Raw genomic sequence first — 27,890 nt, 5'->3', positions numbered from 1 at the left:
GAAATCAGAAAGCAAACCGACCCCATCTCCTGAGCTGCATAAATCCAGGATTGTCCCTGTCTCCTCTTCCTTCCTTCTTCTCTTTCTGCAGATGATGCATGCTTGGGCACAAAATAACTCTTACTCAAAAGGATGACACAAAGGCACTCGCGCATTTCTTTGAATTCCCTCCCAGGACCATATTAAAGAGCAGGAGGGAAACAAGCCTCGCCAAATCCCCTGTGTTTTGAATCAGAGCATGAAAGAGTGCAGGGATAAGGACTGCCAGTCTGAGTTCCAGAGATAAGTCTTGATGTTAAGGTTGTGTCGGAGGAAGACGCAATCAGAGTTTCGGACGACGCAACAAAGACGAGGCTGGCATACAGGAAAAACGGCAACCCTCCACAGCCCCAGATAAACAGCCGGGTAGCGTTGAGGTCAGTGTCTCAGCACCTGCTTCAGTCCGTCATCCGTCCGTCTGCGTTCAGCTCCCGCAGCACTCAGCCGATTAAACAGCCGTGATTGATCGATGCCCAAACCCAAAGTTTAAGTATTTTGTTTTTGCACGCCTCATTTGCACATAGACCGAGATGTAAGAACAAATGACTCTTTGACACATTCACTCAGTTCTTGCGATGTATCAGACGCAGAGTTAAAACCTTGAGTGCATTCTGTTAACAGACGTTTCGCACGAACACCACACAGGGACACACAACCAGGGCCAGCTGTGAAGAGTTTCAAGTTCATTACTATTATTTCTCATCGGAGAAAAGATGAGACGACTTCAGTTGTACAGAAGCTTTCATCACAGTGTCGTTCAAAGTGCGTGAGATAGAGAATAGCAAAAATTAATCAAACAGCAGGAGATTGTCAAAGCAAACAAATCGAGGGGGTAGAACAGCACAAAATATTTATAGACCTGATGTATTTTGATGTAAGTGAGTTTGCAAAATTATGAGCAAGTGTAATGGCATTCAGAAGAGCACACACACCTCCACCAAGCCCAAGAGTCAGCTACAATTCAATTCAGTCGTGAACTGTGTCGACCGAAATGAGACGGCCTTGTCTTCTTATTGCATTAGAGATTTTAGTTTTGTTCGAAACCACAAGTGGTTCGTAAATGAGAAGCATATCTTAAAATTGATCAGACTGAAAACCCGGAGCAGAGATTTCTGACAGAAAAATCGATTGGACTGTTTGTTTTTTTGCGGTTTTCTACATGTGCTTCTGAGAAAAGATCAGTAGTGGTTCAAGCAACTAAGGAACATAATATGGATTCATTTTACTGAACCTTGTTAGAACAGGAATTCCCATAAGATTCTTGCCGTTGTACCAGTGGCTGCTTTTGTGTCTTGATGTGGTTGTTTCTGAAATGGACTTATTCAACTCAACTTATTCGATGGCTGAGATTTAGGTGAGTTGAGTCTGTCCAATATCAAGCTGATGGCCAAAGGTGATCATCTTACCAGGTAACACTCAGGACACATTACCAGGATCATTAATATAAACAGCACACCACCTCCCCCACAGAAATTAACATCTCATCGAGACTAATACCACAATTTTCATTCATCTTTGTATTCATAATTCACCTCTATCTAATTTGTTCATTCCTGAGTGTAAAGCCTGTTTTCCACTGGTCGTAAAACCCACAAACGCCTGCTAACATCTGTAAAACATCTGAAAACAACAATTTGCAATTTAGAAGAAACACACCAGTGAAAACATCGCCAGGATTATTTTGTATCCAATTTCTGCCAAAGGATCCTTTTCACCTAAATCTCACACAAAAGACCTCTTAAGTGTGTGATTTAAATATATTGACATTAACAACACTTGCATGGTGAGAGGCAAACATGAGTCAACAGGCGAAACCAGTTTGATGAACGAGTGGGCGTCTCAAGGGTTAAGCGAACAATCTGCCGCAACTCATCTGTGATGCAGAAGCCAAAAGAAGCCCAGTGATTTAGTCCGTACCGATAGTCACGGCACGGCAAAACACCGTAAATCAAAGCCGGCGCAGAATCCACCGGGATGTTTACTGATCATCAAACACACGTATGGTATCACACATAGGGAAAGAGAAAGCGTATAAATGCAACCGAGCCATATATATCATCGCACGGGGTTTGGCATTTCACATTCATTGGTTATATTGTTCAGCCTCTTCACAAACACCGAGCACCAACAGGAGATTGACTCTAAAAATAAAAAGCACAGAGCACCATCAGCATTTCACTGTGCGTCTCGACCCGGCCGCCGAGGTGTCGTTCACAAAGAACCAGCCAGAATGACCTGAGGAACGTGGAGAGCAACATGAGGAGAGGATCTGATCGACGTGAACAAGGATCTCTGTGCGTGTCAGGATTTACATTTTTAAGAGCACGAGGCTTCCAGCAGCATCCACCAGCAAACGGAAAGGTCAACGAGATTGGAGAGAGTCCGAAAAGGTCAAGCCAGTAAAATGATCCGCTGTAGGAATCATATGGTCGATGTTTATTTCCGCATCTCGAGGATCTTTAGGGAAAAAAGTGAAAGTGCTTGCTAAGAGTTGCTGCTCTCAGTCGAGTGACCTGCTGCCCTATGTCAAAAAGCAGGATTTAATATAAAGAAGCACAGTCTGCCGGGGAGAACCATTGTACCATTCACCGACTACTGGATGGGTCTGCATAGCAATAAGTTTGAACTCTTAACACTGCAGTTTCCATAGGAACTAAGTACGGAGGCTATCAAGGCAGACTGATGAGACGCTTTAAGTGCACGAGCAAGACTGTTTATGTTCGGAACACAGCCACCGGGCACAAAAGAAAGATTTGGGCATTAATTATGAGGGATTATAACCTAGATTTATGAAACATGTTGAAATAACTTGAGGTTTTTTCATCATGCAAGCTATTTCTACAGCGCAAACATCACAAAAATAAACACTGCCTGAGGCACGGGGCCTAATCTAAGATGGAAAGTCTTTGCCATCACAAAACAGAACAGTGAAATGAGAAGAAGCAGAAGAATGTGGCTGCTGTATTTGCTGGGGGGTGGAATCAACCACGGGCAAGTTAACTTACTTGACTTTTGTGTAGGAACGTTTATTTGAGTCGTGTTATTCTCTGTCTGTTTCCTCTGAGGAGGGTCACATTAGAGGAACAGTGTCTCCGGCCATATTCTGTTTTTCTACTTAACGTATTTGAATCATTTATTATTCTATCGCTTGAATCTTTTCCTCTGGTCCACTGTCGGCTGGGATTGGTTCCAGTGATTTTGGCTAAAAGCAGCTGTGAGTCGCGTATGGAAATAGCCCTTGAAGAGAACACTGTCCCTGCCCCCCCCCCCCCCCCCTCTTGCTGTATGGACTCCTGGTCTTTTTTAATTTCTCAAAGGAAACCAAATCTCTTTTTCTGTCCTACAACCATTGTTTCACCCTTTTTTCTATCATCATCAGTTGGATTTTATATCTATTTCAAAACTGATGCTAAGCTGTTTGGAAATTCAGTTCATCAGGTTTAAAAGGAATAATTCACTCTTTGTCAAGGCTGCTCTCCGGCGTATCAGCAGGTCATCAAACAGCTAGAGTAAAATGTAGAAAAAGAGATGTGGCTTTTTTTAATGATGTGACCTTCACTCACCACATACTTCCATGCGTCCTTTGCGATCACATGGTTGTTAAGCAATACATCCACTAGAGGGCAGCGCAGAGTTGAGTTCCTGAAAACATATTGATGGTGGAGGAAGTTACGATAATGTGCCGGTTAAGAAAGACGCAAAGGGCTGTTCCTGTTTCTGTGAAAAGTTTCTGCTCAAAAGCTTCCGACATTAGTGAAATTTTGTCCTGAATTTCTCGCTTAATAATTAGCTTTACTGCCCCTCATGGTGTCCAGTGGTACTGCTCGGTTTCATTTGTAGCTTTCAGCAGACGTGGAGAACTCACGCACAATAAACGCAGATCATGGAGGGAAGGCACCGTCTGCTCTCTTTGTAAACTTATCGAGTGTAAATGAGCTCCAAGCACTCATGAGCATTCAGCCCCTAGCATAGAACAATGTTATTGTATATAAATACCACTGCTTGCTCTGCTCCCGTCCTGGAGACAGGCACTGTAATGACATATGTCACTAATGGAGCGAGCACTCCTGAGCAGCGCCAAATAAAAGCAGACAGGATTAATTGCAGCCTGCCATGGTGACCTTTGCTGTATGATAAATCATAAAGCCTAAGAGACTGGCATTAGCCTTGTAGATGGGAAATATTCAGCTTTGAGGAATGATGTCAGATCTCAGGATCTAGAGCCATATCGACCTGGCCGGTCTGTGCTCGCGGCACACACACACACACACACACACACACACACACACACACACACACACACACACACACACACACACACACACACACACACACACACACACACACACACACACACACACACACACACACACACACACACACACACACACACACACACACACACACACACACACACACACACACACACACACACACACACACACACACACACACAGACACACACACACACAGAGAGGCCTGTTTTATTCTGTCCTGTTCCGCTTGAAATAGGAGAGACACCGGAGCTCCATTGTCTGAGTAGAATCAAATTCCTATCATCATTCAGTAAAGAGGAGCATTCCCGCGGTGCTCAATTAAGCGCCACCCGCCACACTGGTCCCTGGTCTGTGAATAAGGTAGACAGTCATTAGTCTCTCTTCTGGTTCATTCTAAGAGGAAACCACATTTCGTCTGCTTTGCAGGACAATGTCGGGGCAGAGGCTTTCGAACGAAGCAGGTAGTTCACGCTCAATTATTCATCTGCAGCTTGTGAATGCAAAAAAAATTCACGTGGTGAGCAATCAGGAGCCAGACAACACATCGCAGATTTAGAGAAGAGCAATTATATCCAAGGTGAAACGGGGGGCTGCAGAGTCAAAGGTGATTTCCAAGTTATTTCATCATGACAAAGCAGTAAGCGTTCATTAGCTATTTAATAGTGTCGAATATGAGGTTATGAACTCGTGTGTGTGTGAAGTGGCTCCGTCACAGCAGCTGAAGGCTAAAATGTTCACGTACTTCAACACATCCTCCAACTTCAATAACAACCCGGGTTCCAACCCAGAGGAGAGTGACCTCTGCTGTGGTGGTAACTATGAGGAGCACATGGTTGTGGTTGTACAGTGAGTGAAGGATAAAAGACACAACAATGACTCGGTTCCAAGTGATCTCTGTCCCTAGGGAGACATGTTGCATTGTTAGTGTTGTTGTTAGCTTTATTGTGTGTCTCACTTTTGCTTTGTACAGTTCAGATCACAGAAGACCCTGCAGCAGCGGCTGATTACACAACATATCAGAATCAATATGAGGCTTTCTGCACATAATTTCCCCTCCACATCGCCCGCGTTTGATTGAACTCGAACACAAAGAGCCTAAATCAAAAGAGAGGAAACAGACGATGATCCTATAGACGCTGTACATAAAGAGAAGCCTGGGGCCGTACAGTGAGAATCAGTTCTGGGAGAAATATGACAACAACCATTGTAGAAAGATCATATCAAACAGAAAATGATGTGCTCCCTGGGTAATCACGGCACCAGAGAATGAATGTTGTTGATCAAATGACAAAAAAATCCTGCCACATTATGAATGAGTCGCCACATGGGTCCAAAAAATGTTAACAAAACCAAAAGTAAAGATATAATACATCACAATGTTCCAGCTGCATAAGAAGACGGATGACGTGAAGCCAAATCATTTGATCGCCCCCTGGTGGCTGGCTGCAGGGCAGGTAATGAAAGAGGGAGGTTTGCCTTCTCCACGTTAGTTGATGGGTTTTTAAAATGGATTTTTAAATACTGGTTCCACTGGGGCTCGAACCCAGGACCTTCTGCGTGTAAAGCAGACGTGATAACCACTACACTATGGAACCAGATGATGTATCAAATTAAATTATCTGAGGAGTTAGGGTCTAATTATTTATTTGATGCTTGGGAAAAAAAATACATCTGACACTAGCTTGGGATTGGATGAGCACGTCTAGCGGCCTTGATACCACAGAGGTGCTGGATGCCAGGAGCCTTTCCCCGGATACTTTAACTTTATTTCTGTGCAACGCAGGAAGCAGAGGCAGGACGTCACCTTCAACTACACAGACGATGACACTACACATCATCTACCAGTGAGCAATTCATAGAAAAGGTTTGATTCAGATCTGCTTTGAAGACTTGCCAGAAAATGCTCCCTGGCAGTGCTCTCTCCCGTCTTTCATAGCTTGAAGGTTAGACTGTGGAGGGGGAGGATTGGAAGTCATTTCTAATTAGTTCATCACCTTGTATATGGCATGGAGGGATTTTGAATTGCCATAAATACTTCATTATGTCTTTTAACATGACCTGAAGCCAGAAGACTCACTGCCGTCTTCCAAATTACACAAGACAATTTCCTGAATCGAGAAAAAGTAACCAGTGCAACAATTTCTTCCACCGAAAAACAGATGGCACTGAATGAGCGGGAGGACAGCCGAACCCAGCCCGAGGTCACAGAGCCAGACATGACAGCGTGCTGATCAGAACATGTCACCTTTAATTGGACCACGTCAGCACAAGTGTGGAAGTCGACGGGTGACCGGCACAGAGCGCACACTGCATTAGCCCAACCAGACCTTACACACACACACACACACATACACACCAGAGGGATCGGCTCACATGCAAACAGAATTTACTGGAAACCGTCAAGCAGCAGTTTAGTCGTTCGGAAAACAATTTGGAGAAGAAGCTGCATCCAGGGGAACAAAGTCAGCTGCAGCTGTAAGAACAATGTCCAGCTCAGTGTAGGAGCCTTTAACTCCGATTAAAGGTTTCAGGGGACGGTGCTGATGTAAGGTTGTTGACCAGAGTGTTTTCAACAGGCTGAAGATTCAACCTGAAAGAACTGATTAGATGTGTTGTTAATTCTGTGCTGGAATTGACTGGTGAAGCATCCCTGACGCCACAAAGACACACAAAAACGATCTGTAAACACAAATACCAAAACGCAGATAAAAGCAAAACAAACGAAAGCCAGCATCTTTAGTGCACCGGATGACAGGATTGAGATAAAACACCGACTTCCACATTTGTAGCTCGCTGCACCGCTGCCTGGTTCAGGGTGAAATGTTTGATCTCTTTCCTTTCAACGGGGAGAATTCAAAAAGAGGAAAAAAAAGTCTAGTGCCGTGTTTTGGGCTCAGTGAGCTTGTCAGCGAGCTAATCTGCTCACTTTGACCACCACAGTCATTAGGATTCACAGCAACCACGAATATATACATATCAAATGTTCCATCTTTCACTGGATGAGTGAAAACTCGGACTTGATGGGGATTTTAGAGGAAACTGGGACATCAGTAGAATTTAATTGTCTGGGGAAGATGAATATACAGATATCACACACTAAAAATGGATGCAGACTTTGGGTCCTTTAAATGAAGCCATTGCGACATTGGACGATAAAGCACTGGAGCCATTGGGGCACTCATATGATTGACAGCAAGTATCATCCAATGGGTGCAGGTCGCAGGTGTAGGTGGGTGTGCCCTGTTGTTAAGCTCTCAGTTGGGTCGTTGTCGTCGTCATCGTCGTTGTCATCCCCCCCCCCCCCCCCCCCCCGGCTCCACCAAACTCAAGATTTTAAAATTTCTAATTCTAACCCAATGGGTGATTTCACAGCGGGTTGCCACTTGGTACAAATGAACATTCATTGTGATCCATCCATGATTGTTGAGATATTTTAATATGGATCAAATGGGTGAAGTGATGCTGTTTCCATCCCTCAGAGGGGTTAAAAACACAGGCTGACATTCAGAATTAAATATCCATCACTCACATGCTTCTTTATTTCTGTGTCATCCTCTTTTCTAACAACAACAGCATTCCCTCATCCGCCCTTAATAACAAACTGTAAATTACACAACTGGTTGCTCCAGGCTACCCACCCACACACACACACACACACACACCCTCCCATCCTGCCACATTATGAATGAGTCGCCACATGGGTCCATGCTGTGAGCTGGCCCTCAGAGTGGCTCCCAGAGCAAGGCCTGCCTGACCGCGCAGTAAATAACCAGCATAAACGTGTCGTGGGAGACAACCCGCAGACGCCGACCCATTTAATGTTAATAGGAAAGCATCGTTTACCAGATTCTAAATAATAGCTCGGAGTCGCCACGGTCGAGCATCGGTACCGCGAGCGCAGGAATTTATGGAGTTAGCAAATTGCTTTTCTATCCCCATTTGTCGGTTGTGCCATCTTTCAGCACGGGGTGGGGATGATGGAGGGGTGCGGGGAGATGATGGGCCCGTTGCAGCCGGCTTGACTGAGCACACCTGTCCCACAGCCTCAGAGCTGGAGCTGAGGAAACCTCAAGGTGCACAGCAACCAGCCGTACATCTGGGTCTCAGGAGCAGCAGCCACTTGACAGGACACCGAGATATTTCGGTTCCAGCCGGGCCACGGGTGTGGAGATGTGACTGGTGGCACTTTGGTTGGACAGGGAGAGAGGATGCACAAGAGACAGCTGGTCTGTGGTCAGCAATGTTGAAAACTGCCCCATTAAACTGCTCTCTAGCCTGAATGTGTAGAAAACACTGGGGGATCAGTAGTCATTTTTTGAAACAATTTCCAATTCATTGTTTTGATTATTAAAGAAGAAAACGTGACACAGTACAAGTTTGTGAAAGTGAAACTAAACACCTAATATTATATAGTTAGTTAATATTCTGACTTTTATCTTGCTGTTGCTGACCTCCAGTGGTTTATCATCTTATCTTGCTGCAGTGATCTGACACGTGCTCTCCAGGACCCTGTGACATCACCGCAATGTGTGGTTGTAGGTTTTGTTTCTTCAATTAACATCAGCAGGACAAAGTGTTTGAGACCAACCCAAAATAAACTAGAGTGACCAGAGGAACATGTCATCCAGAGCAACAGCATTTCATCTCTTTATAAAATTCCTTTAACAGTGGAAGTCAATGACAGAGGCCGAAGTTGTCTCAAGCTTTGGCTTTTCAGACACTCGTCAATGCGATGGATTCAGCTTTGGTTAATTAAAGTAACAATTTAAAGTAAAACCTGCCGCAAACTAGTCTCAATAACAATAAGAAGAGATTAGAGAAAACTACTAGAGATCTTAACTACTTCAATTTGTCAGTGTTAGTCCAATTTAACCACAAATGATGCAGACACCGAATTATGCGTTTCTAACTTCTATGTTTCCACAAAGGCCGATTTACCAAGTCGGTCTGATGTGATCGAACTCTCTGCATGCATAGTTAGGATTCGGAACATCAAACCAGCATGAGATTATGAAACGCGACAGAGAAACTTTGAATAAACCTCCTTCCTAAAACTCAATTGTATTTAATAGGTTGGTGGAAGATCTGTGAAAGAGTAAATAGATATAAATGTTAAAAGGGTTTTAAAATGAGCGCTGATATCTCCAGCTGTGTTGACTGTGTAGGGACTCCAGCAGGAATACAACACTATCGCTAATGACACCATAAAGATGAAGGGCAGATCGGACGAATGTCAAAAGCAACAATTATCCTTTGCACAGAAAAATTGAGTCACAGACGCTCTTATAATGTAAACATTCAGTCGTGCAATAAGCAAAAAGGAAACACAGAGTCTCTGCCCCCTGGAACAAATCAATGAGGTCAGAGCCGAGGTCAGCTGTTATCGAATCACTGGAGCAGTTTGATGACCGAGGTCGCGACTTTTAAATTCATCGCTGTTTTCCCCGAAAAAGAAAAACATCGCACCAGACGAACTGTTGATGATCTCAGGGCTTCCGTGAAATCACTGCCCCTGAACGGCCCTCACCTTTTCACTGTGAATAACAGAAGAATCCTGTCAGTAAGAATATGTGATGTCACCGGTCGGTTGCTAATTCTTAACGCTTCGCTACAGTTACTGAAGACCCCGGGCAGACTTTAATAGAGGATGACATTTTCAGATCACTCTCCTGAATTAAAAGATAAAGGGGTGGAGGGAAGGAAAAACATGCCCGAGACGCTCTTTAACGCAGCTTGCTCCCTACATAACAGTTTAAATAACGACCAGCTCCCTGCATGAAGTATTCAAGATCGACATTACACTCTCAGAACTGTGAAAAGCCTACAAACAGAGTCACACAGGTAGTTTACCTGTTCAACTAAATACCGTAACAAGCTGTAACACTTGAACAAGACGAGTTAGTAAGGAAGTCTAACGTTCATCAAATGGCTGTAAGTTAGTTCAAGCTTAAAGAAATCAATTAAGGTTATAAACAGTTCTAGTCTAGTTTAATTGGATAAAATGGTTAATTAAACCCACTGGGATTAATTGTTAAAAAGTTACGATAATAAGCTAAAGGTTAAAAGATTAAAACATTTTTAAACGACTGCACAACTGTCGTGATGTAGAGCAACACATTTTTATTTTTATTTGCTCTAAATATATACGATACAAGAATCGTTGTTGCAGCTGAGAGTGTTTGAATTAGCAGGGAAGCAGAGAAACGTTTCGTCAACTGGCTAAAAAGTAACAAACGCTAAAAGGAAGGAATTCATGTTTCAAACAGCTGGGTTAAATTTAAAGCTAAAGTTTCAAATTGATTTCTATTTAACAAGAGAAGTGAATGTAAACTTTATTGTCAATTCCGTGATTAGTGCAGGAGACACACTGGATTCAATTAAAAGTTTCTCTCTGATCCCCGGTGTAAACAAATAAGTAGACAGAAAATATAAGAACGCAACATATTAAGTACTCAGAACGCAGTACAACACAAAGTCAAGAGTTGACATGGTTGACTAAATGTAACATGGAAAACAACATAGTTTGCTAAAAGTAAAAGATATTGTTGGATATGACAGCTGAATGGATTAAACTTTTTCCACTGACGCTACAGGTGTTAAATTCGACCTGAAAGTACAATATTCATTTTGACATGAGGTCAATGCTATCCATGGATTCAAACCAGCCCTTCTGTAAAGTGGTTGTTGTGTCAATAAAAGGTTATCTTAGGTCAACTGGGTGGTTCCTTCAGAAAGCATCCGCCTCCTCTTTATCTGACACAAGCGACCGTATATTCTCCTGTTGAGAATTAATAAAGAACATTAAACTGGGAGGACCGCTGTACAATTTAATCTATAGCATCTCCTCCAAAGCACAGCTGGAGGGAGAGAGTTGAAGATGCATAACATAAAAGAGGACGGGGGGGGGGGGGGGGGGCATAGACGGAGATAGGCAGTGGCATAAAAACATCCTCGTAATCCTTTAAGTGTCTTTCGCAATAATCGTTCGGAGCCTTGAAAAACGCTCCTTCCCTATAAATGCCAAATCTGATCGTAAAGGAAGCCACTGTATGCTATCATGGCCACCGAGCTGCACTTAATGATTCCTCTCATGTCCTACAGATGTTCTGTTGCAGTCCTCCAGTTTAAAGAAATGTGATCCTATCGCCAAATCAGACCGGAGCGCCCGAAGACGTGCTCCTGTTCCGAGGAAAGTGATTTCTAGGTACAGAGAAATTACCCTCCACGGAAATGACTTCCTGACGGACGCAGATTGGCGACAGTGAAAAGGTCAGAGTGGCAATACAAGTCATTTTCGGAGTAATTCCCGTGCGAGGCAGGATTTGTCTGTTTAAACCTCCTCCGAGAAGCATTCGGCTGCTTTGTAAAGAAAAGCAAAGTAAACCATTCGGTGCTGCCACAGAACCAGAGCTCCATCCTGGACTGAAGTGTCACCACTCTACCACGATGACGAGACACAAAACAAGCCTGGGAAGAATCCGAGGCAGAGGAAGACAGGGGGCCTTCCCAATGCTCCACACCAAACTGATTGCATCTTCATGAAGGGGATTTATGACTGTGCATGGGATTGATTCTTCTAAACATAAACATACTGTCGGCATTGGGACACAACAACACTGACAAATGTGCCACTAGCACTGATGCATTTCGTGGAAATCATTTGTCACCGCACAAATATCACGCCGGCCTTTCAGTGAGGATCTATGGGGGGGGGGGGGGCAATCAGTTCCAACTCAACTCACTGAAAGAAAAATGTAAGGCTGATTCAAATATATCTTTTGGTTCGGATCATGTTTTTAAATCAAGGATCGTGCTAAATGGATTAAAGAGGTGACATCCACAGCAGCAGACAGGATGACTTATCCCACAGAGTGCTGCATCCTTGGGGCCCTCAAAAAAAACGAGGAGTCATGAGAGGCACGGTGCGTAACAGTGAGCACAGGCTATAATTACTCATCAGCTCAGTCTGCCATCACACACACACACACTCACACACACCCACACACGCACACAAACAGACACACGGAGGAGGAAGACAACCTCACAGAAACACTATTTCTTTTCTCTCTGCAGGGGATGAGAGTTGCGGTGGAACTTGCGGAGGACAGCTCTTCCTCCAGACACGCAGCGCACACCGGGGCGCACACTTCATCAGTGACTGGGAAATTCACTCCCTCTGATCCGCAATTAGTGGAAGGAGAAGCTGTGACGTGTGTGCGTGTCACTTCGCTGTGCGCGGAGTTGGTCCGAACGAGGGGAACATCAGGATGAAGTGCGCGGGGAACACGCTGCTGCCAAGCGGGGCCAAAAACGTCCTGTTGGGCACCTTTTGTTCCGACGTCTCCACCGGCCAGACTGGAGGCGCGCACGGACACGGCACGATCACACACACACACACAGATAGACACAATAGTTCTCCAGGGGCTCAGCGGGCACAAACACATCCATCACAACCACAGCGTCTGTATAAAATAAAAAATAAAATCCAGCTTCAAAACTGTGCAGAGCGACGCACAACTGCAGAATCCAGCAGCTCCTCGGTCTGACCGAGCGCCGGAGTCCGGAGCACTGTCACACCTTGTCCCGGTGCTTGTCCCTGGACGCGTGTGAGGTTTACCCGGCTTTTGCCCAAACACACCTCCCGCAAGCACACTTCACACAATAAAAACAAGCAGCACTATCTTACCTCTTCTCTCTCCCTAAGGCGAGGATTTGGCTCAGGTAGCACCGGCGCGGCTCGGTTGGACGTGTTGTTGGCGGAAAGCAGCTACTCCAGTGGATGTGGACGAGACACGGGCTGGAGAAAGTGAGGAGAGGGAAGAGGAGGAGAGAGGAGAGGAGCAGCAGATGAAGGTTTGAAGCGGCGGCGGCGACGCGGCGCAGCGCTGGACCGGCGGCGGAGTCTGTGACATCAGAGCGCAGCCTCCTTTAAGGTGGCTCCGCTCGATCACACAACACAGGATGGAGACCGGCTCCGCGTCTGCTCGGGATTTCACTGGTTTCTACTGTGTCACCGGTCAGAGTCGAGGATCACACAGCAGGAGGAAAAGTTCCGTGCAGGCTGGGATGCTGCAGCAGGAGGAGGAGGAGGAGGAGGAGAGAGGATCTGGAGTCAGAGCTCTACGGGGAGACGTCCAAAAAGCTGTCAGGATGATATTTGGCTCGAGGCTGAGAGAGCAGCTCCTTCAATGCTCGACATCATCTGACAGTGGGGAGAAGGACTATGTCGAATCTAGAACACGTCAAAAATAAAGCTAGCTGTCCACTCTCTTCATTTTTTTTTTTTGTGCAAAGTTAGTCCTTATCCTACTTATCAAACCATCCCCAAATGACAAGAAGCCAATTTATGCCTGAGAATGACATTTAATAACATACATGTAAAAATGGCTAAAAAACGAATTTACAGACTTAGATTTAGAGTATTTTCAGCAACTAGTCGAGGAAAATATACAAATTGTTCGAGTGGTTTAACTAAGCAAAGTAATTGTAATAACATTTCATTACATTATTCAAATAGTTTAAATCATTTTAAATTGAGTATCTTTGTGTTTTGCCCCATAACATCTGTCCAATATGTTTGCTATGTGACAATTTTGAAAATGAATCAATTACTTGAAAAATACTCAATAATTTACTTGACAGGATAAATTATTAGTACATCTATGGCACGCTGACATTGCACTACAGGTCTGTTGTTCCAGATATCTGTGGGGTCATTGAACTTTATTTGAAGTGAGGCCCTCTCTTGTTTTTCCTCCAAATTACACTGAAATTATTAAATCTGGCCAAAATACAAGCACAGGCACGACATAAATTACATGTTTGATATGTTCTTGATCATGAGATTACATCGAGGAGAAAACTGGTCACTGTGTGTACGCAGTGATTTCAACCAGACATCAAAAGCAATCACAAAGCCAGGGGCCTATTAATCATCCAGATGGGTCCCTCTATTAAAACTGAATGTTGTTTCCCAGATGGTTCAGCAAACTGACAATGACCAAGAACATCTATCTGTATAAAAGCTTCTCAAGCAATTGATGCCAAAGACTCAGGTTGGACACAAGTCCAGGCTATTTGCTCTGTTAACAGTGACATGCTGCAGTATAATTCAAAAGACTCCACAGGTTGATTTTAATAGCTTGGAAAGTAAAAGTCTCACACTTGTTTATTTTCAGCACTGTGCTAGAGTCAGGTTCTTGCAGACGTTAAGCTGCACAAGAATAAAACACAACAGGAAGCTACAATGCATTTTGAACAGAACAACAGGTTCCAGGTCACTGTGGTCAAATCAAACAGAGTTTGGGTTGGTCCTGATTGAATTGGCACAAAAAAAGAGACACTTTCACTTTATTCTCTATTGTTTGTGTTAAACACATTTTCTCTGTAACACGTGTTTTCATTGTGTTCAGACCTACGGTCACTGCTTCTACCAAATGTCCACCAGGGCAGTGCTGCTGAGACTATGAGAAAAGCACAGTAATCACAGATAAGTCTATGTACAGAAAACAAATTCAGAGCGCTTGCAAGTAGCTCACTTGGAAGAGAGGAGATAAAATATGTACAAGTCTTTTAAAAAATGAGTAAGATGCAAGTGGTTGTTTTCCTCTCCACTGATTCCAGCAGTTATGGGGTGGATTGTCCACCCTCTAACTGCCACCTCCATCCACAAAAGTTAATTTGCAAAAAGATTTCAGAAAAAAAGAGGCCAATTAAAATTTGGCGCGTCCACTGCGATGTTTTAAAGTCTTGGTGCACTGAGGAGCGTGGATCGATGAAGCTGCACGTGAGGCAGAGCTGCAGAGTCGAGTCGTCGCACTCATTCAAAGAAGCGAGAACCTGTGGTGGTGAGGCTGCTGCAGAAACGCCCATTGCACCCCCACTCTTAGAGTCCCTGCCGTCCACAAAATCATTTGTTTTCATACATTTACTTTGTAAAGTGCCCGACATGTGGTCTGTTAATTGGTTGTGGCAGGAGTGTTTGGACTGGATTCATAAATTTCAAATTCAGCTTTTAACAAACAACAGCACTTTTGTCGTGAGCAATGACTCAGATTTCATCTTAACTAGATGTGATTTACTATGTTGGCCATGCATTGGCACAAAGTTTTAGTTTTAGCCAAGTTAAAAATCCACTGTATGTAGAAACTGATATTGCAAGAAGACCACCACTGACAAATATATTGTGAGCCCTGCAAAAGGATCACAATGCAACAGGTTATGCAGCCTCTCACAGGAGTTACATGAAAACCAGGAGATCATCAATATATCTCTGAATTCCATCCAACAGCACTGCTGAAATGAAATCGATATATTGACCTTATTTCATTTAGTTCTTGTAGATTTCAATTTGCAGTGAACGCAAAAAAGGAATTGTCTGGGGAAGTAAAATGCATGTCCACACTGTCTCCTCCGACTACAGGGCTGGAACAAACTGTTTGAGGCCGTCGTATCCTTGACTGTACAAGTACTCCAGGTACCAGCTCCATGGCTTGGAATGCTGAAACACATGGACAACATCTGAGGATTGATATGATCAAAGCAATATCTCTCAATCTTTCACATACGACTGATGCACATCAAACTACATGTGAACTCTATTATGAAAAGGAGACCCCTGTATACCTTTATGGAATTGAGGTCCACGTCCTTTCTCCCGGGCCAGCACTGATAAAGAGAGAACATTAATATTAATTTTCAGAGCACCCTGTTAGATCCCTCAAGATTTCTGCTGAATGGAGCAGTTGAACCGTACCAAAAAAGAGTGTGTGTGTGTATTATTAAACATGATGAGAACCACGGCTCATGCTGCAGCCATTAATAATAAAATGTATTTCCGTATTAATGTATCTTATTTGAAAGTTACATTAATAACACATTTGTATCCTTGACTTAGCTTGAAGTACATTACCTAAACTCTACAGATCGGCCACACGCGGATAAATCACGTGCCTCTTACAGTTTGAAAATGAGCCAAAGCTTTGAAGTAGGTTTTGTTCGTTGACGTGCTCAGTAGAAGAAGCATTTTGTTGGCTGCAGCAGGTACATCCTACTCACATCTCCCTGTAAGACACAAATCAAGACGCCCGAGATGATTCACACTCACCCTCAGGTGGAAGTCCACAGCGTAGCTCAGGAAAGCAGGGTGGTGGACCAGGTCAAAACTCGTGCCGTATTGCGGTACGTTGCTCTTGAGGAGGAGCTCCTCTCCCAGCTGCACTCCCATTCCAGGATGAAACATTTTGGAGTTCCACAGGCAGTTGACCATGACGACCACGTAGTTGTTGAACTCACGAAACGTTTGGCGGCTGATGTGAAAGGCCTGCTGGAAAACAGAATCAAAAGGGAGAAACAGATTGAGATGAAGAACGAGAGTCAAACTAAACCTCACTCTACATCCTCAGACTTTCACATCTGATATTTGTTGTGCGGATACATTTTCATGCCATTTACCAAGTCCATTTTTCCTAATAAAAACTTGCCGCTGACATTTTCAGGGGGAGAGTGCTGGCTGCCTGATATGTAAATTCACAGCTCGCAGTGGAAGCTGCCTTCAAATCAACAACTTATCAAGTCCTCATCTGAGAGGGTATTAAGGGTGAGTTGACGCTGCTGGATTCCTAAAGAGGAAGACTGAGACGTGTAAAATCTATAAAAGCTACTGAAGTGTAACAAAAGGTGCACAAATAGCAAGAAATGTGAGAGGAGAGCAGGAACATCAAACCTACAATAAGAACTAATTATAAGTGTATATATGAAATGCATGCGTGTGGGTGTATGAAAGCACCACATCCCCTCTGTCAAATAGAGGGGAAAATATACTCTTACAGTAGCATTGCAAAGAAAATCTGAGTATGTTCCATTTACATATGTGTGCAACAAGAACCAAGTGTTTTCTTTTTACCTCTGTGACTTTCTCTTGACTCTTGGCGGAGGTCAGGTTCACCTTGTACCTGGATAAAAAAGAAACAGTGACTCTCTGTAAAAACTCTCTGTAGCCCATCAGAAGAAATTCATGCTATTAACTCTCCAATTTTCTTTGCCCGTGACATTTTTATGCATTGGTAAAATTATTTCAGAACCCTGAGGTGTAGTCAATTAGCCGGCACTGTAAGGATTTGTTGTTATCAGAGGCTGGAGCTATGAATGATGCTGGAATTCTACATCAAGAAGAGAAGAGGGTTTAAGTATGTCACCCCTTTGCCTCTCATTATCATAAATCATACATTAACATGTACATTAGTGCAATGCAGCCATTTGATTCAAGTTCTCTTAAGTCATCAAATATGCATAAGTATGTGACATACCACATTAAGCGTATAGCTAACATATGCATCTAAATTAGCTGATGGCAGGCTGCAACACTGAGACCAGGAGTCCGCACCTGTACATGATGAAGGCCAGTCGGTCCACGCTGATGGGGTCGGGAGAAAACAGGGCTGGGTAAAACACTCCTGGAGGGGGCATCACCACCAAGGGGAGCCCATACTTCAGAAATGTGTCACACACCTGGAGGAGGAGAGAAATAGACAGTTAACACCCACCCACAGGAGATACAAGTGAAACGTGGATACTCCAACCACATGGAGTAGATCTCCCCTCTAAAGCGTTAAATAGGACTGAGCTTTGGGAACAGTTGGTACACGCTGATCTATGTTGCTGCTCTTGGGATCTTATCTTCTTCTTTATGGAATATTTTGAGTCAAATAAGGCCAAGAACTACTGCTCATGCAGTGCAGCAAAAGTTTTGAGTTTTTAAGTGGTGTACTGCGATAATAAAAAAAGAAGAGTCTCTGTATGCTGCTCCGTCTGATTGAAACCTGCGTCAGTCTGACATAAGACTTGATGAAAAGTTGCCAAGCAATCAGAAGAGACAGCGGGAAGTTATTTGTCCTGGCAGAGAAACTGTTCGGCAGAGGTCGAAACCCCAGCAGCAGTTGCAGTAAATAGCTTTAACTAAGCATATAACTAGACTGAACTTGGGATGATGCATTTTGTTGAGACTGCATCAGGATCATCATAAACTATGCTCACAAGCATTTTAAGAGGGTGGGTAGGAGGCTGACAACAGACCTACAGATCATGTGAATCCACATACGTGTCAAAGGGGCTTCGACAAAGATGGGTTGGCCATATGGTCATGTGGCTTCAGGCCAGTTGTTCAAATAAACAGTTTGGCTAACATAAAACAGCAAATGGATGTTTTTTATGCTTTAGTTTTGTGTTAGTTGGTGAACTTCAGATGTGCTGTGAGGCCGATTTTGTTACAGTCAGACAGAGCCAGGCAAGTGGTTCCCCCTGTTTACAGTCTTTAAGCTAAGCTAATGGCGCCTGCTCCATATTATTACAGGTATGAGAGAGAAATCAATCTTCTAATCTTACTCCCAACAAAATTTCCCAAAGTGTCAAACTATTCCTTTCAATCAAATTTCCTTGATTTGGAAGCGAAGCAGTCTACCTGTCAATGTCATGTATTTATCATGATTTGTATCCACTGCATATCTGTGTCTATAATCCTTATTATAGTGTGTTTGTTGCTGCTATTTCATCAGTCTTACATTGTCCTGTTGCCCGTGTCAATTTTGATTGCTGTCTACTTACTTTGTCTTAGATAGTTGTTAACTTGTTAATGCTTTAAAATAGTTATAATGAGGACAGAGAATCTGTTCCCCATCATTAGATAGATGTGAAAATGTCAGTCTACTGTCAAAATACATGCATGTTATTTTTTACAGTAAAAGTCAAACTTCTAAGTGTTGTAATGATAAAAAAAATACATCTTTGGTTTAATGAGATCAGCTTAGTTTACCGTCTCGTAGAAGTCCAGGATGAAGCTGAGGAGGAGTGAGTGAGAGCCTTCGAGCTGGAGGCCCACGGACGCCAGACGACCCACAAAGTGAACCAGCTCCATCACAGAGTCTTTGAACCCTGACAGGGTCATGTTTCTGGGACAGAAGGAAGAGCAGAGTCAGACCCAGAGACTACTAACATTTGGAAATGACACTCTTGTGTAACATCGGTCCGCTGATTTGCCCGTGGAGCAATACTCTGTGACTCAGGTCACTCATTATTCTGTGACTGAGCTCTCTGATAGAAAAAAGCTCCTGCATCAGTCAAAGTGGCAGTTCACTACATTTCCAAAACAACTAACACTGAATCAGCTCTGACATGAGAACGAGTGCACAAACACATAATCGATTATTTTTACATTGGGTGAGTTTGGGAATGGCAGTGAATGAAAATTGGTTCTCTCCACTTATTGGATTATTTATTGTGGGATGACGCAGATATTCAAACATAACCGACACCAACTCCGCCTACTAATCTGAAAGCTGGAAAATCATTTAACTGGATATCGAGTGTTTCTGTCTCAAAACTAATTTCGATTATAAAATATGAATACATGTCCACACACATTTCTGCCTTAGCTGATAAATGTTGAGTTTCTCTCAAACTTTGATATATGAAATAGTCCAACATGCTGCTATAATCAATACAACATTTAATTTGAAAAAAGTGTCAACTGGGACTTCTATAATGGAGTAAGTCTTTTTATTACACTGAGTTGAAGTAAGTAAAACTGAGGCAGCAACTGAGGACGTTCATTACAACCTACGTGTGAGGATTTTTTGGGATTGAGGGTAAAAACTTAAAAGAACCACAACTCTTACGCTCTTAAGTAAATTATTGGTTTCAGGTCTTTTGCTTGTTTATGCTCAGGGCATAAACACAAAGAGAGAAGAAGTTGTGAGACTCACATAGAGGTGTGGCTGTTGAGGCTGATGTCTAAGTCGTCCTCCAGAGCGTACACTGAATGCCAGGTAAGCCACTTCAACAGCATATTGTTCAGGCACTCCATGAGTCCACACTGCAGACACACACACACGAAAAAGTGGAAAAGCACTAAGCATACAGTTGCTTAAACACCATAAAGGACACATAGTGAGTGTTTTATTCATACTAATAGCAGGATGTTTGGTAATTTAAACACAGCAGCGGTACCAAGATTATTCTTCTTGAGCCTCTGAGGAAAGCCTACCTTGAAAAACAGGGAGGATGTGAAGAAGAGCTGCATGAGGGGCTCAAAGAGAAGCCTTCCGATTTCTGCAGTGGGGGAGTAAAAGGTTACAGCTCCGGCAGATAAATAAAAGCACCACAATTAAAGGGAATGACACACAACTTTTGTTTAGGTGGAGTTACCAATCAGCGCTGCTTATTTTGGTGAATATATTCGAGATGTGCCCTCGAACAGGTCATGGTAGTCTTATAGCACTTAGATATTTTATCTCCAGGTTCCACAAATTGACCATTTACCAGTATTTCCAAACAAGGGCGATTCGCTTCGTCAGAGTACAGGTCATGCTCTCTGTAGCCAGGTTGAATTGTGAACTCTCTGCCACCGTTACAACAAGGTTACACTACAACGGATTGTTCATTTCAGTTTGACAGATTACATTTCATTTTCAATCAATGAAAGTGACGTTGTGTGACCCCTGTCTGTCACGCGGTGCATTGTGTGCAGCAGCCAAGGCCGAGGGGAGAACTCCGAGGGAGACTGCAGTGACAGTGCTGCTTTTTCCCCCCAAGAATCTAATCAAATGTGTTTTTTCCTTAAACAACACGATTATATCATACATTTAGGAAGAGTGAGAAGGTAGGCAAACTAAAGAGTGGTAGTGGTCAATGAGAGAGGCTGCGGAAGCACAACTTACGGGAACTGGGGACAACAGGAATGTTGCTTAGGAGGCTGAGGATCTGTGGGCGGAGGAGGGAACCATCCCACACGCTGAGAAACTTGTACAGGAAAGCCTCTGAACTGGAAAATGCTTCCTGTTGGAGAAATGTGAATTGAGAACATTCATGTAACCTGCTGGGGTTTTGCGGCAGGAGTCAACTATACATGTTGCAGAGAAAGTGAGTGATGGCTGTCAGAAAGAGAGGTAGCTATCAGGGCTTGAGTGGTGAGGCTCACCTGCAGAAAGTGCTGTGTGGACAGCAACTTGTCCAGAAATTGCAGAGCTTCATCTGAATTCTGGGAGGCTCTTCCATCCCCACAGAAGAGAAATTCTTAACAGCAATAGCAAAAAAGGGTATTTACTGAGTGAAAAAGCCAAAGGAATCAAAAAGAAAACAGCATAAGTTTTCAAATGTGATGCAGCTTGACACAGTAAAATCCCCCCCAGTCCCTCTTAAACCCATCTCTGAAAGAAGCTCTTTGATATGCCAGCTAGGTAACACACACACGCGCGTACCTTCGTGGAGAGCGTAGCCAAGCCAGAAGTTGAGGCGTAGGAGAGCAGACTCATCCTGAACACAGTCAAGGTACTGCAGGGCCAGACTGGAGCCCAGCAGTGAGCCCATCTGAGCCGGCAGCTGGTGGAGGTACAATGAAGAAATGGGAAACAGTATAATTGAGCGGCTGAAATAACCAAATATTCATAAATTCAAAGAGGGGATACTGAGCCGATTCTTCAGTTTCCACTAATCTCCATAATTTCAGCACTGGGACATGTCTTCCGTCATATCCTTCTTTATTGTGCATGAGCAGCTTCCTCTCAATGTGGATACGGGCTTAGTATAATAAATACATTAAACTAAGAAGACGGACACAGCACAGCTCCTTAATAATTATGGAACAATTGTATCATTAAACTGAGAAAAGCCCTATTTTCCTTCAGACAACAGGAGATGAGGGAACTAATCAATGCTGCTGTCAATGCCTCTGCTCTACGGTTGGATTGACTGGTCTCGGCTGTCTTTCCTAACACACAGCAGAGGGGAGCTTTCTCAATAATCAACACAGTTGAGGCCGTCGAAAATCCTGACTGCTCATGTTGGTTTTGTGGGAAAGGAAAGAGGTAGATTTATGTGGCAAGAAACATAAAAGTCTGCAGGCCATTTAAAAGGCCCCATATTAACTTTATCAGGTCACTGAATCTACAGGGCAAATAGACATTTATGGAGGGGGCTCTTTAAACAACCATTTGCTTTGTGACTTTGTCCAATGCATTACTCTGATACGTCTCTTTCCAGTGTTCATTGTTCATATAGGATAGATAAACAACTGATGACATCTGTAAAAGTAGCCACAATCTGTTTAGAAGACAAACGACGAGCACGGTTGCTCATGAAACTGGTTTATGCTCTAATCTAATAAACAAATTACAGCCTGAGGCTACCTCTGCTGGGCTGTCTGTAGGACTTAAGTTCTTAATGGCCTAAAACTATAAAGAGACAACATTTTAACAGTGATGCAGCACCACCCAGTGGCTGTGAGGAGACATCACAGACTGTGGTTAAGCATCCTAATGGCATGGACAAACTGGCATACATTTTATTCTGTTGCTTAAATAATAAATTATCCCCATGCTTAATCCTTAAATAACTCTGGTGGTGCTGGTGTTATGAGACCAACAGCTGAATAGTGAAACATAGAAAGACACAGAAGAAGTGACACTGTAAATGAAGCAGTTGCAGTGTCAGCACCCAGTAGGTGTAGAGAATCTGAGCTCTTTTCTGAGGTGTTACCTCTATTCGATGTATATTTTCCAGGAGTTGAGTAAAAGAGCTGAGCTGCACCAGGGGAACCAACTTTCTGCTGAAGGGCGACTCAGCCTGAGCCTGTTTATTGACGAGCGAATTCAAAACTGGCAACTCCAGGTGACCGTATTTCTGAAAAATAAAGAACAGTAAAAAACTGTTACTTGGCTAGAGATGCAACAATTAGTTGAGTAATTGGTTACTTTATCGAGAAAAAATTATAATTGGTAACTATCAATTATGATAATTTTTCCATTACAGATACCAAATTCTCTGATTTGAATTTAACGATCAATTAAACATCTCAAGGATTTAATTGAGAAAAACTAATAATAACAATAATAAAACATCAAACAAACTAATACATTATTTCACACGATAAACAAGCATGATAACCGAACAGTTTCACCCCTGGAGAGAACCCACAAAGCGTACAGGTGGATGTTAGGGTGGATGTGGGCCAAATTAATGGCTGGAAGGGCCTTTGCAAACTGCAGCAGTAACAGCAGTGTGGCAGGACTGATTGCAAACTGAGTAAACAGTGCGGCTGACAACTTAAAAAGACTTTCATACCCTTTTCCGAGAGTTGGGCTTATCTTTTATTGTGAGCGGCAGACTGTCGCTGGAGGCCAGCAGGGAACCATTCCTCTTCTGTACAGCAATCAATGATGACTTCCAGGGGGAGTTGTGGTTCCTAAACCCACTCTGTAGTGGGACCGAAAAATATGTAATTTAACTGATGATTGGAGATAATGGTCATCTGGTATTCTAACAGCAGCATGAGCATTAACTTCACAGTCCATGTACAAACCCGCATTCGTGAAGAAATGGATAGAGTCACAAGTTCAGGACAAAACACTTTGTAAAGGGACAGTAGGTGCAGGAGGAATGGCTGCCTTCCCTGAGAACACAAGAGCAAATGTCAACACACTCAGGATGATGCACCCTGTTCATGACTTTTCTGTAGTTTCCCTCTAATGAAATAAACCACAACAACATATAGTAAGGTATGGGGAACTTTTTATAGGAACAATGTGTGAACCACAAAAAAAAACAACTATTTATGCAATTTATCATCAAACCGATTTTCAAAGTCAGTAAGGAAATATTCAATCGGCCGTGATAAATGGCTCTAGAGATCATATTTAATTAGCAGCATATTTACCAGTTTAGACTGAAGCTCCAATAGCTTCCGCACTCTGAACACTCGCACTACAATGAGAAAGTAAATCAAGCAATCAATAACACTCAGAGAAGTGATGAGAATACTGAAAAGAGCAAACCATGGAGTAAACCAGAGAAAATTGAGGAGAGCACAGTACAAACGTGGATCATATTTCAGGAGTGAAAATGTGAAAAGACTCACCACTTTCCTTTCTGGTCAAAAGGTACAAAAGATGGCAGATGAAGGGACACTGGGAAAAAAATGGGACAAGACATAATGACAACAGCTGTTGAGTGGATCCCAGATTGGTTATTTCAGAACACTGGAAAGGAGCCAGTGTCAAACCCTGAATGTATTACATCCCTTTCAGTTACAGATCTGTTATTTTGCATCTTTTAATACATTAAAAGTATTATACAGATGATTCTGTGGACTTGCTTTTGGAAACAGGGTCCTGACATGTTGTTCCTTAAAACATGAACTGTAATGTATCCGACATAAATTAATTTGTGTTTATCAAAAATAGATGTAAATTAATAGTACACTGGAAAATCTGAATTCATGCTAGCAAATTTTGCTTAATGTTTATTACAACAACGCATATTATGAGTACACTTACCAGATTCTCCTCCGTGACAAAGCTGAAGATGAAGCCATAGACAGCTCGAAGTTGCTCTTTTGAGTCAATCATGTCAAAGACAGTCAACACCCACTTTATAAAGAGAATCTGAATATAGTAGAAAAATGCAAAAATGTATTCACTGTGGAGCAATGTCAGCAATATGAGAAAACATAATAACAATCAGGTAAACAAAGCTTGTCTCAAAAACTGCATCTTACCAACTAAACTATAATATAATTAATTAATTAATCTTTACGAGGTAGTAATGCATCTCCCTGAATTCAACATCCTTGAAAATTACTCATGGACAGAAAAAAGGTTAAAAAAATGATATGAACATTTACTGCCCACCATCATGAAGTTAAAAAGTAACTACCGCCTACACAAAATAAACTTTGTCTTTAAAGTCTGCCAATTTATAAGTGCGAGCAATATGAATTGCACTTACTTGGGTGCTGATGGGTATTTTGCCAACACCCAGCCAAACCACCGCTCGAACCACAGCCTCCTGTGGCACCACGGTGGCAGGAATCAGACACTTCAGTATCCGGACACATGGACTCGTCCCTACATCGAGATGGGTGCAGAAAACTCAATTAACTGCCCAGTACATTAACAGAACGCAATTCCTTTGCATAAACAATATTTCTGCTATAATGTGACACTGCCTTTTGAAAAGTGTATTCACATTAGATTGATAAGTATAACACCATATCTACAACATAAATAATGTTAGTATGCATTTTGGACAGCACAGTGTCTCAGTGTATAACATTGCCACCCCCATTGTGAGAGTCAGTTTGAATGCTTCTGTGTGGAGTTGGTTGTTTCCTGTGGGTTTTTCACTTGCCCTGAGAAACAGAGACTGTGTGAATCATCTTCTTACCCATACGGAGGCTCATGGCAAACTCCAGCATGATAGAGATGGCCTCCGGGGAAAGTCCTCTAGCGTAGGCCACCTTCTCCACCAGCACCAGGTTCCTCTCAAACTCATCGTTCCCTTGCAATGGAGTTCCTGCTTCAACTACAGGAAGGAGAGGGGACGTCATATATCACAAATGTAGAATGAAATTGAAATTATTCTCTTTTTTGAACACCAAATAAACAGAATTTGATGATAATTTATTCAAAATAGAAATCTTAACACAGGATATTATTGTGTGTCAAAAAGAAAAGTGTTTTCAGTGTTTTCAGGCCAGGCAAGGAAAGCTGAGTTAATACTTCACACTAAATTAATACTTTTCCAAAGAATTGCATATGTAGGAGATGTTCGAACTGGTGAGCATCCTTCCTGGTTACATTTACCCAACAGTATATGTAAACTGTATATAAAGGGTAGGGATGTGCCTGTGTAAATTACCATTCCCACATAATTCACATAAGAATATGACAGTAATAACAAATATTCAATATCATTCTTCAAGTAAACGTTACCTCCAATGTCAAAATCTATACGTTAACATTCTTACAGAATCAGACTAAACCTACACAAGCATCCACGAATTGCACTGTCGATTAATCTTGTTTTGTTGTGACTTCGAGTCCTAAATAATAAACATGACAAAGAAAATAAAAGCAAATCATCCCATTTAAGAAGCTGTAAACATCAGATGTTTGGTGTTTTTCTAATAAATACTCGACCACTATTAACGAGTATTTAGTTTCTGATCATGTAATCGATTAATCGTTACATCGTCATTGCAAGGGAACTTTTGGTTCAGTCTATTTGAAAAACAGATGGTGTCTGTGTTCAGTAAATAAAGCTACTGATACAACACCAGCTCTGCCTGGGACTGTGGCATCATCTAATTCAGCAGCTAACTGTAACTTAGCAAACATTAGCCACCAGTAAACTTCACATAAGAAGGTAACACGAGTTAAAGCTTTGTTGTTTGAATCCTGGACGGTTAGCACGGTTGCTAACTGAGCTAACGTCACAGTTTGCCTAGGAGCAACCGGGCCACCTCCTACCGTCAGAGAAGTACTTGAGGGCCGGGACGAACGGGTCCTCCGCCTCGGTCTTCCTCCGCTCCTTCTCCGCCACCCGAACACTCCGGTTAAAGCTCCGGCTCGTCTGCTGCTCGGCTAGAGACGACTGGTCTGACTCCTCGGACCCCGACGCGTTTTGTTTCGCTGCCATTTCTGCATCGCTAACACTTGAAAACACTGAGTTCCGCCGCGGCCATTCAAACCGAAATCAAATCCACCGCCCGACCGTTTGCTCTGCGCGTGCGCACTTCACCGCTTCCGTCCGCGGGCTTCCTGGGAGTTGTAGTCAGGTTGTAGTCCACCTCACACCCATAGCTCCAACCATAGAAAAACAGTATATTAAGATTCCTTTATTAAGCGGTATTAGCAAGTTGTGTTAACACGGCAATAGATGGTAAGCACGTCATTAAAAAAATGTGTATAAAAATATACTTGGATTTTTACACAGAGAACATAAACTTGTCAGGTTATTAAATGTTATTATTAAATAAAAAGTAACTGTTCACAGTGAGGACTGAATAAATTCCATTAACCCCAATGTAGCTGTGGTTAAATACATATATAGGGCGGCCAGACTATTTATATTATCATTAATCTAGTTATATTCTAAAATTATTAATACTTTGGTCCATAGAATCGAAGAATTTTAAAATATTTACGATATGCCCATTAAAGTAAATTAAATGTTTTGTCTGACATCAGCCTTCGCCTTAAAATTATTGTTTATTGTAATTAGAAAGACTTTATGACATATCCAAACCCTGCAAATACAAATGGTCTGAGCAGGAGCAAAATCACCTCACTGTGTCTTTAGTGTCTCTTCAGAGCCCCTTACTGTCTGAGTTGTGATGCCTGTTCCCTCACAACCAGTGTTAGGGCCTGTTTTTTTCTAATCATATAGTTCTGATAAAGATTGGTGGTTTCTCTGTGTTGTGTTTTTTGTTTTTCAGCTTATATTTACAGAATAAGGGGATTTCCGGTCACAGATCAGGTCATTTCTCTTATAATTTCCTTGTGACTACATTAATTTCATGTGATGATGATGAACCAGTTATAATATAAGAAACACATCCCTTAAGGTGCATAGAGGCTAGCTATGCATATTTGGGCTCTTGAAACAGTGTTAATGAGAAGGAATGTGACAGGGACTGAGTGACTTTATATAATAAGATTCCAACACAAAAATCCCACCTCAGTATTTTGTGTTTTGAGTGGAGCTACGCAAGAGTGCTAATAAACAAACAATGTTTAGCCAGTC

The 27,890-nt window shown here is 42.6% G+C and overlaps 1 protein-coding gene and 1 non-coding gene across 2 annotated transcripts; both read right to left on the bottom strand.

Annotated features, from left to right (window-relative positions):
* Positions 1-5,838: 5,838 nt before the first annotated feature.
* On the bottom strand, positions 5,839-5,911 carry trnav-uac (transfer RNA valine (anticodon UAC)). Its single transcript has one exon. It is a non-coding gene; the product is annotated as a tRNA-Val (tRNA).
* A 9,028-nt stretch (positions 5,912-14,939) lies between these two features.
* On the bottom strand, positions 14,940-26,857 carry cenpi (centromere protein I). The gene is made up of 20 exons (XM_062393099.1): positions 26,615-26,857; positions 25,530-25,667; positions 25,092-25,210; positions 24,641-24,748; positions 24,223-24,271; positions 24,022-24,068; positions 23,668-23,757; positions 23,430-23,561; positions 22,845-22,988; positions 21,569-21,689; positions 21,289-21,383; positions 21,029-21,146; positions 20,356-20,420; positions 20,075-20,184; positions 19,126-19,261; positions 17,701-17,825; positions 17,221-17,269; positions 16,423-16,641; positions 15,942-15,983; positions 14,940-15,816 (listed from the first exon to the last, which is right to left on the bottom strand). The coding sequence occupies exons 1-20, from the start codon at positions 26,781-26,783 to the stop codon at positions 15,733-15,735; spliced, it is 2,160 nt and encodes a 719-aa protein (XP_062249083.1). The 5' UTR covers positions 26,784-26,857; the 3' UTR covers positions 14,940-15,732.
* Between the last annotated feature and the right edge of the window lie 1,033 nt (positions 26,858-27,890).

Source organism: Platichthys flesus, chromosome 8 (genome assembly GCF_949316205.1).
Source record: "Platichthys flesus chromosome 8, fPlaFle2.1, whole genome shotgun sequence".
Taxonomy (NCBI): domain Eukaryota; kingdom Metazoa; phylum Chordata; class Actinopteri; order Pleuronectiformes; family Pleuronectidae; genus Platichthys; species Platichthys flesus.
The sequence above is the reverse complement of the archived record's forward strand: the minus strand, read 5'-3'. Positions and strand labels throughout refer to the sequence as shown.

Coding starts and splice junctions, on each gene's coding strand:
- cenpi (XM_062393099.1), bottom strand. CDS start 26,783: ATGGCAGCGAAACAAAACGCGTCGGGGTCCGAGGAGTCAGACCAGTCG. Junction 21,384..21,568: donor TGGCTACGCTCTCCACGAAG/GTACGCGCGTGT, acceptor ATTGCTGTTAAG/AATTTCTCTTCTGTGGGGAT. Junction 16,642..17,220: donor GTCAAGAGAAAGTCACAGAG/GTAAAAAGAAAA, acceptor TCTGTTTTCCAG/CAGGCCTTTCACATCAGCCG.